Source organism: Macaca thibetana, chromosome 1 (genome assembly GCF_024542745.1).
Source record: "Macaca thibetana thibetana isolate TM-01 chromosome 1, ASM2454274v1, whole genome shotgun sequence".
NCBI lineage: Eukaryota > Metazoa > Chordata > Mammalia > Primates > Cercopithecidae > Macaca > Macaca thibetana.
The window spans coordinates 63438853-63453415 of NC_065578.1; the positions used below are offsets into that span (position 1 = coordinate 63438853).

At 35.5% G+C, this 14563-nt stretch overlaps 1 protein-coding gene across 3 annotated transcripts in view; it reads left to right on the forward strand.

Moving 5' to 3' along the window:
• The window catches only part of UBE2U (ubiquitin conjugating enzyme E2 U), a 63700-nt gene that overhangs the window by 1967 nt on the left and 47170 nt on the right, over positions 1-14563 (forward strand). For 2 of the 3 annotated variants that reach the window (XM_050757355.1, XM_050757165.1), the window contains exons 2-5: positions 720-801; positions 1860-1952; positions 5818-5915; positions 9902-10019. In XM_050757355.1, coding sequence (XP_050613312.1) covers positions 720-801; positions 1860-1952; positions 5818-5915; positions 9902-10019 — 391 coding nt within the window. The remainder of the gene's footprint in view (positions 1-719; positions 802-1859; positions 1953-5817; positions 5916-9901; positions 10020-14563) is intronic. The other variant, XM_050757261.1, reaches the window with a different exon arrangement.

The following is a 14563-nucleotide window of genomic DNA, read 5'->3' on the forward strand; positions in this document are numbered from 1 at the left end:
AGGGGCATGGACCTAACATTTGATATTGTTTCTGCTCATCCTGAGCTTTGTAGTTCTTTGTTGAAAGAGAATCCAATGAAGGAATATGTAAATGTAGATAATAGAGAGACAGTGCTCACCCAGACAAGCACTAACATACTTAATAACTATGTGGGTGCTCAGAAGTGTTTTTGTGTGTATGTAAATGTGTTACTTAACATAGTTCATAAGGTTTTCTATGAAATACATTCTTGTCCCTCCATTGGAACAATTCCTCAAGTATAGTAAAACTTGGCTTTTATATACAAGTGTAATTTTGGATTTTTTCTTAATGAAAATATTCCCACTTCATGCCTTTCATATAGCATTCATATAGCTATAAAATGTTTTGAAGAAACATGCACTTTCCAACTATTTCTTTCTTTTAAAATTTGAATCTTAAGTTGGTTATTGATTTATACAAACAGTATATAAGCCACACATCCTAATCTTGACTTTCTAGTCCCACTTGTGATTTCCACACTTATGATTTATTTTTATTTACTATTGTATATGTTTTCTTGGATCTATATTAACTTCTGTGTAATAAGACATATAACACTTCCCCAGAGCAGCAAATAAATAAAGTTATCAAGAAAATTAGAGTTTTTAGAATTCAGTGTGACCTGGTATATGATTTTCAAAACTTCAATAAATACTTAATAAGTTTTACCTGATTTAATTTTGTTTTTAACTTCAAGGGCATCACTGCTAGGCCTGTAAGTGAAGACATGATGGAATGGGAAGTCGAAATTGAAGGTCTACAGAATTCAGTCTGGCAGGGTTTGTATTTTCAAAACCAATCTATTTTTTTAAAAGTCTTTATACCATTATTAGCCCATCCTCTTTTTATGTAGGATAAGATTGCATTATATAAATTTCCTGAAATTCTTCTTTGTATGCATAATAAGTTTGTATTATACCAGTTATCTAAAATTCTAAAAATATTCCCATTATTTTTTCATTATGTGACTTTTTTTTGCCATGTGTCAACATAGATGGAAATTTGGGGTATTTTTCTTTATGCCAAATCTTAATTTTATTACATTTTTAAGAAGCAGACACAATAAAACATATCAATTGAGAATATCTTCTGTCTTCCATTAGCTCAGGTACTAACTATCAAAATTCCTATTGGCTTCGAAACCCCGCAGTTACTTCTCATTTTTTCCTTTATGACTTTCCCCCAAATTTTCATAAATCAAAAAATCTCAAGAACACTAAGCCACTATAAACTTTAATGATCATGTTTTCTTTCAATCATGGATTAATAAGATAGATTCCTTGAGTGAGGTAGGGGAGAGAAACACATCAGCTGATAATTACAATAAAATATACATTTTATGGATTTTGAACAGAATGCCAAAGAGGAAGAGGGTTAGTTAATTATGCCTGAGGGAGTCAGGAATGTCTTCCCAAGGAGATCACATTTGAGTTGAGTCCTGAAGAATGTGTAAGAGTCTGCCAGGTTCAGAAGAAGGAAAAGGAAATTCGGGCAGAGTAAACAGCACAGCAAAGACTTGTAGACAAGAAAGTGTGTAGCAGATTCTGGGAATGTGAGTTCAGTCAATACGAGATACAATAGAAGGGGTGGATGTTAGAGGGACAAAGGTAGTAAATGGAAAGGACTAGTGGGAAAGAGACTGAAAACATATGATTATAATAGATTGTGAATTGTCTGTTATACTATCCAGAGGAGTCTGTGCACTCTATGAATCAATTTACTTAAAAATAAAACTGTGCAAAGACTAAACCATATGGAGAAACTCCAGTGTTAATCAGGTTACAGTTAATCAGTACAACATGACACTTTATTAAAAATGTTTATTTCTATATTATAGGTTTAGTCTTCCAACTGACAATACATTTTACATCGGAGTACAACTATGCTCCTCCAGTTGTGAAATTTGTAACAATTCCTTTTCACCCAAATGGTAAGAACTAAATGACATTTTTATCATTAGAGGCTTTGTCCCTATTATCCTTGTTTCTTATAATAATCATGTTTCTTTTTAAGAACTTTATTATGATTCTTAAAGTAACAACTCTCTTTGGGGAAAATATGAAAAGGCTGGAAAAAATTAACAATCACCTTAAATCCTAATGCAAAGAGAAAATACTGTCAACATTCTGCCAAATTTATTTTCTTTTTTTCTATGTATGAGTTTTTTCTATACAGTTGAGGTATTACACATGCATTTTTGCCTCTAGGTTTCTAATTTTATTTATTTTATGATTTTTTTTGAGACAGAGTCTTGCTCTGTCGCCCAGGCTGGAATGCAGTAGTGTGATCTTGGCTCACTGCAACCTCCACCTCCCAGGTTCAATTGATTCTCCTGCCTCAGCCTCCCCAGTAGCTGGGACTACAGGCATGCACCACCACACCCGGATAGTTTTTGTATTTTTAGTAGAGACAGGGTTTCACCATGTTGGCCAAGCTGGTCTTGAACTCCTGACCATCCTCCCGCTTTGGCCTCCCAAAGTGCTGGGATTACAGCCATGAGCCACTTCACCTGGCCTAGGTTTTTAATTTTAAAACTACATGTCTTTTTGCTGCACTATTAAACATTCTTCAAAAGATCATCTTAAATGGTTCAACAATACACTTCACCATTCCTGTACTGTTCAATATTTTAGCTGGATCTAGTTTTTCATCATTATAAAAAAATGATGCACTGGACAGATTAACTTTTTTTTTTTTTTTTAAAAAAAGGTAAGTTAGATTGCTACTTAAAGTTATACACAAAATGAATTCCTGAAGGATCAAAAATCTAAAAATTTTAAATGCTGGAAAAGAAGGAAATGTAATAGAATTTTTATGGGCTTGGTGAGGAAGACCTTTCTCTGCATGATAAAACCCAGTAACTGTTTGGAAAATATGACACATTAAACTGCAAAACCTGTTAAAACTTCTCTACAGCCCAGGACATTATACTCAGAGGTCAAAGACACTGACTTTTGCAAACTGAGGGAAAATATTTGCAATGCATATAACAGAATATGTATATCATATGAAGAACACTTGTCAATCAATAAAAAACATAAAGCAATAAAAAAATGGATAAAGGCTATAAACAAACACTGGATAGAATAAACAACAAAAATAAACATAAAAAGATTATCAGTCTCACTAGTAAGAAAATAAAAGCAAATTAAAACTAAAAATATTGTTATTTACCACATATTCCTAAAATGTCAAAAGATAACATACATATTTAGTAGGCATGGGTAGACATTGTTCCTCTGATATAATCATGACCTTTTGAGGAAGTAGTGTGACAGTTTCGAATCAGATACAAAATGCATATATCCCTAAATTCCCATAATACCATGTTTATAAACTGTTCTGTAGAAATATTGGCACAAGTGTGCAAGAGTATGTTATATTTAAAGATGTTTATTCCCACCAGGCTCAGTGGCTTATGCCTGTTATCCCAGTACTTTGGGTGGCCGGTGGGGAGTATTGCTTGGTGCCAGGAGTTTGACACCAGCCTGGGCAACATAGTGAGACCTGTCTCTGCAGAACATAAAAAAGTTAGCTTGGCATGGTAGCATGTGCCTGTAGTCCCAGCTACCTGGGGGGCTAAGGTAGGAGAATTGCTTGAGCCCACGAGGTCAAGGCTGCAGTGAACCATGATTGTCCCATTGCACTCCAGCCTGGGCAAGAGAGCAAGACCCTGTCTCAAAAAAAAAAAATGTTGATTCTCAATAGCAATATGAGAAAAATGGAAATAACTTCAATCTCCATTAACATAGGAATTTTAAGTGAAATATCCTACAGTTACATGTATTGCTTCTAAACAGAATGAGGAAGGTCTACGAACCTTTTAGGTCTAGGTCATTGCTATATCTTTAGAATCTTCACTGCCTGGCATATAGTAGGTATTCAGATATTTTTTGAATAAATATTTATGTCCAGAAATATGTTGAAAATACATTGTTAAGTGAAGAAAGACTTTGAACAATAAAATTTAAAATATGCTTCCATTTAATAAACACACACATATGGTTGTGTATACATATATATGTTTGTGTGTATATTTGTATAGACCAACTGGTAATATTGGTCTTAAATAGTAGAATTAGTAGGCAGGGGAACATTCACATTTTACATTAGATTTTTTATGTTATTTTTTCCCAAGTACATTATTTTATTGTAATTAAAACCTATTTTTGGCATCTACAACACAAAATTAATTACATACATGTGCTTTTATTTGTTTAAAATAGTTAGAATTATTGGATTAAATTTAATGCGGGGGATATTCTTATCCCCTAGTCCTCATCCCTCCCACTTCCATAAAGTAGAGGGAACTTTAGTCTCTAGGAGGGAAGGTATAGGAAACTTGTGACTGCTCTTTTTTTCCTCCATCACTCCTCCCAGAAGTCACTTATCTGATTAGGGAGATGAAGGAAAGAATTGAGCATGCGCGGCCCAGAATTTTCTCAACACTCTCTCTTTCTAACCATCCTGGGTACGGTCTCTTTTTCTCCAGGCAGGAAACTTAGGCAGGCCTTCGGTTTGGGAGTTAGGTTCAAATCAGGGGGACTTTTGTGGCACCTGATTAAAGCCATTCATCAAGTGCATTCTCCATTTCAGTCTTATGTACAATGTAGCTGATGTTTTTACTTCCACCTTTCAATACTTTGATCTATTTTATAATTACATATGAACTTGTGGGGAGAGAGGGGTTAGTTACTAGCTTTCAAACACCCCCACCACCCCGCAAAAAAGATGGCTATGTACAGTTTTAAGTCTTTATATAAAAAGCTAAATTGCCTTTCAGTGGTATTTATACTCCCACCAAAAACTATATTAAAGTTCTCATTTTAGCACCTTCCAATTCTGGCCATTGAAACTTTGAAGAACATTTGTTTGCCAATTTGATAAGAGTCTTGCTATTATTTTAATAAGCACTTCTTTGAATACTTGAGACGTAAACATTCCCCACATTTGTTGATTCTTATTTTGTGACTTATATGATACAATTGACAATGTTATCACATTGTCCTAGATGTTGCAAATTTTCCTGTAATTTGTCATTAGAGATTTCCTCAAAATTGTCATTAATTTTCAATTTTGTTTATGCTGTTTTTTCACATCTGGGATTTAGAGACTTTTGTGATTTAAAATAAATTTATATTTAAGATATATTAGTCTTGTCCTTTGAGGTTTTTGCAATTGTCTTTCATCTTAGATGATCCTTTCCCAAAGGAAAATAAAAGTCATTTTAAGTTTCTTCATTCTAGAGTTTTTATTTTTCTTATTTAACTCTATTCTTTTATTTTTTCAAACACTAAATTGATTAACTGTGTTAGGGCATAAGTCAAGCTGCTGTATATCTTTCCAACTTAATATAACAGGCCAAGGCTGGAGGGAAGTTGTGCCCATCCTCAACGTGAGGATTTCATTTCTGGGACTAAGGCATTTACTGTTTGTCACCATTTTCAGTCAGGGGGAAGGGGGGAAAAAAGGAGGAAAACCAGCTTTCTTTAAAAAATGACTCAGAAATTGCACACTTATCCTTATATCCCACAACAAAAACTTAGTGCCACAAGGCCACATCTTGCTAGAGCAGAGGATAGGAAAAACAGTAGGGGCACATATGTATTCAGCTAAAACAACATGGTAATGGGTGGGAACCAAGGATGGGTATAGTGCTTCTCATTACAGAGAGAAGAACTAGGAAAAAGGAAGAGTAAATGCAGATAAATTTTCTGGCTTATCATTTTGATGTTTGTAAGTTTTAAATAATAATTTATTTTATATGCCAATATTAATGTATTATTTTAATACAGTAGACCCACATACTGGTCAGCCCTGTATAGACTTTTTGGACAACCCTGAGAAGTGGAATACAAACTATACATTGAGCAGCATCTTACTTGCCCTACAGGTAAGGATGGATTTCATATAATCCTCGCTTTAATACTTTTAATTACCCTAATTATTCAAACTATAAGGATTAAAATATACAATGAATATTTAAGTGTTTAAAGAATTTGAGACGCTTATTTAAATCCATACTTCTATATGAAGACTACAAAGTGGAACTTACTTAAATTATAAAGACTATTATTTTAAAATGAAATAGATAATTAAGGTCCCTCAAGACCAAAGAATACATATCTTATAAAAGAAGAAAATAATTATTTAGATGGTTTCAATTCTGAAAAATATAACCTTAGGTTTTCTTTTGGCTCCTAACTTCACTTACTGGTGTTGAACAAGCCTCTTAGATTGTTCTTCATTTACAGGCCTTGCCTTCCTGAGAGAGGTGGATCCAGTGACTACAACTTAAAACGTTCACTTTTGTTTTTAGTTTCTGACAGCGCTAGTTAGCTACTTTCTGTCTCATTAGTGCTCATATCAAACCCAGTGAACAATTATACTAAGGATTTTCTCCTCTTCTCAGATGCCTGTTTCTCAAATGCCACATTTACCCACTGGACCCATGGTCCTTAAAAGCATACCTCAGTGTTGTACTATTTCTTTTCTTTTTCTTTCTTTTCTTTATTTATTTATTTATTTTTTTTTTTGAGACAGGATCTTGCTCTGTCACCCAGGCTAGAGTACAGTGGCACAATCATGGCTCACTGCAGCCTCAACCTCCTGGGCTCAAGCGATTCTCCCACCTCAGCCTCTCAAGTAGCTGGGACCACAGGCATGTCCTACCATGGATGGCTAATTTTTTAAATTTTCTCTAGAGACAGGATCTCACTATGTTGCTCAGGCTGGCCCTGAACTCCTGGGCTCAAGTGATCTTCCCACCTCAGCCTCCCACAATGCTGGAATTACAGGCAGGAGCTACCACATCCACCCAGTGTTGTGTTGTTTCTGATCCTTAAAAAACTTTTCTTTCTCATCTGATGCTAAAATGAATTATTTCAGTGACACTTGCTTTGACCACTTAGATCTAGTGTAGCAATAATCTATCCATGGAACTACTTATCACTAATAATATCTGGAGATAGATAATTGCATTTTGATTATCTAGAATACTTGGAATATAAAATATTCTGGCATCATTGAAATTTTTAATATGGAATTATAATATAAATTGCATTTCTTCTATTTCTTATATTTGAAAATAAATAAAATAAAACTTTTCTGGCTAGTCATCTTAGCATACTAAGTAAAATATAATCTTTAGGAAAGATTCAATGTTCAGTTCATTCATTCATTCTACAAATATGTATTGAGGATCTACTTGTGTGAGGCTGTGTTCTAGGAAAGAGACATTTGAGCAAAAGCTTTAAGGGAGTGAGTGAGTGTGATATGCAGAAATCTGGGGTTAATCCTTTGAATGCCTTTAAACTGAGACATACTCTGATTTCATCCACCTAAACTAGAGTCTGCCCTAAGAATAGCAAAATGATCCCAAAATGTAATGAGTAAGGGCAAACTAGAATGAGCTGGTGAAAATTTTGAATTGAAGAATATTTGATAAAAAGAAAGTGTGGGGCTCTGAGTTAAGATTGCCTGGCTTCACATCCTGGTTCTGTCACTTGATACCTTTGTACCATTGGACAAATTTTCCCACTTCTCAATGCCTCAATTTATTCATCAGTAAAACGGGGCTGTTGTTACCTCATGTAACCTGTGATGAGGAAATCAATTAATGCATGTAAAGAATTCGGAACTGTGACTGGTCCAAGAAAATAACTCAATACAGGTTGAGTATTTCTTATCTGAAATGCTTAGGAATTGGGAATTTTTCCAATTTTTGAATATTTGCATTATATATACTTACCATTTGAGCATCCCAAATTTGAAATTTTGACATCTGAAATGCTGCAGTGAGCATTTCCTTTGCACATCATGTCAGTGCTCAAAAAGTTTTGAATTTGGGAGTATTTAGGATTTCAGATTTTCAGATTTAGGATGCTGAACCTCTAGTTAGTTAATATTATGATTGTTCTTACTATTAAACAGTAATGCAAAGTGACACCAAAGGGTTACCAAATATATCATGGAAAGCCAGTAGATAATACAGTTTTGTCTTTTTATTTTTCAGAAACATTAATAAAACAAATATGCCCACATTACAAAAGATTTTTAAGATAATGGGAAGGAAAGGAAAATCACTGATAATTATAAAGAAAACCCTTAACTCTACTGTTACTAGGAAAGAGCTTTCTGCTCTTTTCTCCTGTGTTTCTGTCTGAAATCTTTTGGTGGATCCCACCTTCTCCACAGGTGTAAGCTCTAGTTCTGTTGCACATCTAATCCTCACACCTAGACTCTCCCTAACACACCAGGCAATCCTACTCATACTTATATCTTCATGCATTTCTGCACTCACATTGCTTGGTTCAATTCAGATCAAAAAACATCCATAGAATTCTAAAGTTACCTTAGAAATGGCCAGTCTCCAGCTCCTCTCTGCCTGGCAACTCATTTTCTCCTCCCCTCTTCCTCAGTCTGTCCAGCAAGCAGCTGTTCATGTTGTTGTGAGAGTTAGATCAAATGAGTCTTCCTCTAGGATACCTTTTCTGATTTATTTTCCTAGGCAGAATTAATAGCTTTGGTTTTGAGGGAGCTTTCTTTGCCACACACCCAACAGTACCCTAAGCAGATTTTTGTTAGAATGCTAATACTATAATGCACACACTGCTTACATATATGTCTTCCCCATTGGACTACAAGCTTCCCCAAATCAGGAAACAGGTCTAATTCATCCTTGATTTCCCAGAGCGTACCAAGGACAATGCTGACATTTGGTAGATATTAAATAAAATGAATGAATGAATGAATGAATGAATGAACCTGAATTTTTACATCGTTGTGATTATGGTGTGGATATTGCCACATACTTAACAATAAGAATACATTCTGAGAAATGAGTTGTTAAACATTTAATCATTGTTTGAAAATCATGGAGTGTACTTACACGAACCAAGATGGTATCCCCTGATACATCCCTAGGCTATGTTATAGCCTGTTGCTCCTAGGCTACAAACCTATACAACATGTTACTGTACTAAACACTATAGGTCATGGTAACACAATGGTAAATATTTGCGTATCTAAATGTAGAAAAGGTACAGTAAAAATTTGGTATTATTATCTTACAGGACCACCATGATATATGCCGTCTGTTGTTGAGTGAAACATTATTATGTGGCACATGGCTATATAAACCCTTTTTTTCACTTAACATTGTCTCTCAAGTAACTTCCATATGGTTATAATCAATACTTTAATATTGACCTTCAATATTCCTTTGAAGGTCATTGCTGCACAGTAGAACTTTCTGCATTGATGGAAATGTCCAATATATCTGCACTGTTCAATACAGTAGCCACTAGTCATATGTGGCTACTGAGCACTTGAAATATTGCTACAATGACTAAGGAACTGAATTTTTAATTTTATTTAATTTTAATTATTCTAAATTTAAATAGCCACCTGTGACTGTACCTACGGTGATGGGCAATACAAGTTGAGACCATAATTACTAACTACTTCTTTCTCAATAACAAATGAGATACATTTTCAATTATCACAGTTATTCAAGGGGAATGTACTTGAAATGTTGTTTAAAATATTTTGAAGTTTAAATACACTAACCACCATCAACTAAAATTTTTATAATCTTAATTTAAATTCAATTTAAATGTATATGATAGGAAGGAATAAGTTACAGAAAGGAGCTTGTAACTTTTTTGATCTATCATAGTTTTATACAGTACATTCATGAGCCTAATGTTAGGTTTCTTGAGAGTACAGACTATGTCTCATGTTATTTTTTAATCTATCTCCAGATCCATACTAGTAAGCATTTAATAAATGCTTATTGAAAGTTGTATATATTGGTTTGTCTTTTTGCTCTAAAAAAGTTTACTTTTGAAATTATATGTTGTCTGTGTTTTCCTATAGGTTATGCTTTCCAATCCGGTGCTAGAGAATCCAGTGAATTTGGAAGCAGCCAGAATACTGACTAAAGATGAATCTCTGTACAGAACAATTCTAAAACTTTTCAACCGGCCATTACAAAGTAAGAAGTACCTACTTTGTCAGGTGCAGTGGCTCACGCCTGTAATCCCAACACTTTGGGAGGTCGAGGTGGGTGGATCACCTGAGGTCAGGAGTTTGAGACCAGCCTGACCAACATGGAGAAACCCTGTCTCTACTAAAATACAGAATTAGCCGGGCGTAGTGGCGTATGCCAGTAATCCCAGCTACTCAGGAGGCTGAGGCAGGAGAATCGCTTGAACCTGGGAGGCAGAGGTTGCAGTGAGCCCAGATCATGCCATTGCACTCCAGCCTGGGCAACAAGAGTGAAACTCCATCTCAAAAAAAAAAAAAAAAAAAAAGTAACTAGTTTTTGTTATTTGGCAATTATCAATTATACATCAAACATTTATAGCATAGTGATCTAGGAAATAGTTGTTATATAAGGGAATATTTGAAATATTTTCTGTATCCATTTTCAGTAATGAAATGGTATTAAGATCTCTCGTACTGTAACTCTTTGTCAAACCAACCAATGCGATCCTTTTTTAAAGATCATCAAAGATCTTAAGCTGAGTGTCTTTGACTGCTATGGTCATATGTATGGATGGTGCCAAATGAAACTAGTCTACCCATCATAAAGATATGACATCTAATTTTAACTCTTCAATCTGTAATGAGCCTTTCCCAGACTTCACCTACAGTACTCCAGATCCTACTGATTTGCACCACTTTTCTTCTTGGTTAGCAAGATGTCAACTTTTTTTCTCCAGAGAGTTCCCTCCCCGGGAATTCCTTCTAAGAGTCCACGTGGAAATAGAGCCTGAAGCTCTTCAGTCTTTCCGCTCTACTGGGCAGTGTTTTCCTGATACCCTTGGTGTCCTGCCAGCAGCTTCGTTGTGACTCTTAACTCCATTGCCTCCATGGCCCCTGTGCTCTCTCTGTCTCTCTCTCCAGGTAGTAGAGCACTGCTTCTGGCTTCTTGTGCACAGAAGGGTTTCCCACAAATGAGAGCTGGGGCCCTACTGACATAGTTATTTCCTCTATATCCTGCCCCATCTTCTTCTGGTAGCATACAGCAACCTTGCAGAGTAGCTGGTATCATTACCTTCCCAATCAACAGGCCTTGATTTCATACAGTACTTTTTCTCTCAGATTTCCATTGTTTCTTTCTCTATTTCCCTTCCAGGACTCCCAATCCATTAGCTAGGTCTGTATAATTGTGACCGAGCTCAATTGCTCCTCCTCCTCAAGGTTTTTGGGTCTGATACAAATCAAATGGTGTTGACCAAGCATCTTTCCAGTACCATAGAACTTTATTCTATGACAAAGTTCTTGAGGGAGCTATTTGATCACAAGCTTAATGCAAAGCAGTAATAGAAAATTCCTTTTTTCTAAGTATGTGTTATATAATAATTTAACCCTTCTCTGACTTGGTAGGCTTTCATCTGGAATACAGTAGGCTCCACTTGGAGCCTCGCATTTCTAAAGGCTGAAGAAACTGTATATGTTTAGCCAATGGAAGAAAAGATAAAGGGCAGTTGTAAAAGCTGTTTTCAAATATTTGAAGGGATTTCCTATGGAAAAAGGAGACTTCTTTTGGGTTGCTTGAGAAAACTAACACAGGACAAACACTAGAGCTACAAGTCAGTCATACTTTCCCAGGCCTGCTGGGATGTAGCAGAACTGAAGTTCAGAATACGCAGGCTTGGCCCTGCCTTGTGTCAGAACATACCTTAAATATATCAGGGACTTTACTACATAATCAGTTGTCTGGAATTAATTTTATTGTCCTATGTCTAAGCCTGGTATGTGATATGTAGACATGTAAATGTTGCTCATTACCCAAACTTTTCCCCAACATTTGTTATGTTTGCCTACCCTGAACAGCTAGGTCTTTGCCTCGGTGTGTTGGCAAGAAGACCAAGTTCTAAGCTCAAACCCAGTGTGGAGGTCCAATGACCTTCCCGTTTCCTGACAGCCTCCTTTCCTTGTGGCCTGGCCCCTTTTCCTTTCTTAGGGTGCTCACATACCCCAGACTGCCTGAGAACAGTCCTGGTATAATTATTTCCGGTACCTCCTTTCACTTACAATGTACCGGTTTGAACAAACAATTATATAGCCAGTTGGGTGCCCAGCTGATCTTTCCTAAAGGCAAATGACTCTATAGTTGTGCCATTCTCAATGGTAAAGTCCATCCAGGTCCCCAGTTGGCCAAATATGAGGAAGAATTGTTTTAAACAATTCAAGTTGCTTAAAAGAATGGACAAGGCCAGACTGGCAGTTAGTAAACTCTCTATTACTAAAGGTGTTCTTTTGTAACTAGTGTTTATTTGATAGAGCTAAATGACCATTTTTCAGAGATGTTATCAAAGGGCTCTGGTGCCAAGAATTGGATAAGGGGACCTTTTAAATACCTTCCAAAGTATTGTTCAACTAGTTTATGAAAACTCAGAGGAGGAAGGTCTGGAGACAATGTATAACAACTGTTTACCTCATAGATTCTGAGTATTGCTACTTACTTTCTAATTTGTTATGAGCTTTCATATGAGGTTTCATGTGAGCAATTATCTGCCCCTTTTTTCAGTTCATCCTTGTGAATTTTGATTTCTGTATAGTTGTATTATCAAGTAATATTTACCTTCTGTTTGTCATAGTTGTTTCCATAGTTTAAAACAGAAGTTTCATATAATTTTTAAAACCCTTGGTTGAAGAAAAATACAATAGTATAAAAAGAGTAAAGCTGAGTGATGGTAGCTAAGCCTGAGGTAATTTTTTCCTAGCCAAGTATATTCCTATAGTTTTTCATAAAAAGGAGGATCATCTAATATATTTCAGATGCTTATCTAAATAAGCTATAATTGACATGAGTCATAATACTACAATAAAGGAGAATATAGAAATATTAGGGAGATTATAATACTAATTTGTGTGATATACTTTTTAAAAAACTGATAATTCTACAAATACATCACCTTCTGCTTGTGATTAGGAGAATGTTATGACAGACATTTGATTCTTTTCCAATTCAAGCTCCCAATTCGTTCACTGGGTTTTAAAAAATCCTTTTAATAATAGAGCAATTTTAAAGCAAGTTGTCCCTACAATTGAAGCAGGTGGTGTCTCATAGGATTCCAGGCTGCCATTTCTTTTTAAAGTGAGTATATTTCTTTGGTTAGGTGTAGGAATACCCTTCCCCCGAGAAATACACTTTCTGGGTGTCAGGGGAAGACAAAATTTAGTCCAGTAGCATTGCTCACTTGTTACAGAACATGAGCTTTAGCACCACCATTCAGAACCAGTTTTGTTGTTGATGATTACAGTTTTGTTGCAGATACTCTGTTACTTACAAATGTCATAAGATACTGAAAAACTGAGTTTAACAGCGTGGCAGAGTGTGGATCTATTTGCTTGGGTTACATACCTCTTTTTTCCTGTTGCATTTCGCTATACCAGATAGTCCAGTCACTTTTCAGCAACGTTTCTAAGTTGCTAGTTTTAACGAGAAATGTTAAGTATTTATTTTCTATCAAAAAATATATGTTTATAGTTTTAGAGGACACATAATAGGAATCGGTTTTTAATGAAATATGTCCTCTATCCCTGACTGTTGCCTGCCAGAGGCAACAATAGCTTTCAACACATTTAGCTGTTTGGTCTGGCATTTACCACCACATTTCTAAGTTGATTCTATACTAATATTTGTGGGCTTTTCGGTTTTAGATATTATTTATAGACTTCATCTTATAAAATACAAAGATTTTGCTTTTATACTACCATTCCTACGCACATTTCCTCTCCCCCATTCTCCTAATATGAGTTGGCTACATTAATATGACTTTATAAATACTTGTCACAGATGAACCATAAATGGTTATCTTTCTTTTCTTGTACAAAAGGTCTGATTTTACATTCCTTTGTTTTTTTGTGTATACACTATCTTTTCTTCTTCTAAACTTCCTGAGAAAGCTGGAACACAGTTCCTAGGCATTCAATCAGCATCGAGTCTGTTTTGTTTTTGGAGCCCTCTTTCCTGTGGCACTCCATCCTTCCTCTTCTTTTCTGAATTGGCAGTTCTCTTGCAGGTGTGCTGGGATGGCCTTTTTGGTGCCTGCTGGGTAGGAGCTCCTGCTGGCTGCTCAATCCCCCATTTTCCTTGTGGTTGGTTTTGCTCCTTCGTTTTGTTGGAGCACATTTTCTAGGAGCTTCCTAGTACGTGGAAGCTTAACCTTTTATAACTTCACATGCCTAAAAATGTAATTACGTTACTCTCATATACTCATAGTTTGGTTAAATTTTAGTTTGGAAATAGTTTTCTTTCCAAATTGTAAATACTTTACTACATTTTAGTTTCTAGTGTTGCTCTTGAGAAGTCTAATTTCATTCCAATGTCCAATTTTTCACCTGTGATTTATTCTTTTTTTCTGGAAGCTTTTTAAACCTTCTTTTTATTCCCAGTGATTTGAAATTTTGGATAATATTTCTTTTTGTATTCTCCCCTTCCCTGCCTCCACATTACATAGGGCATTTGATAAACTATTGAAATCTCAATCTCTAATCGTTCAGTTCTGGAAAACTTTCTTATGT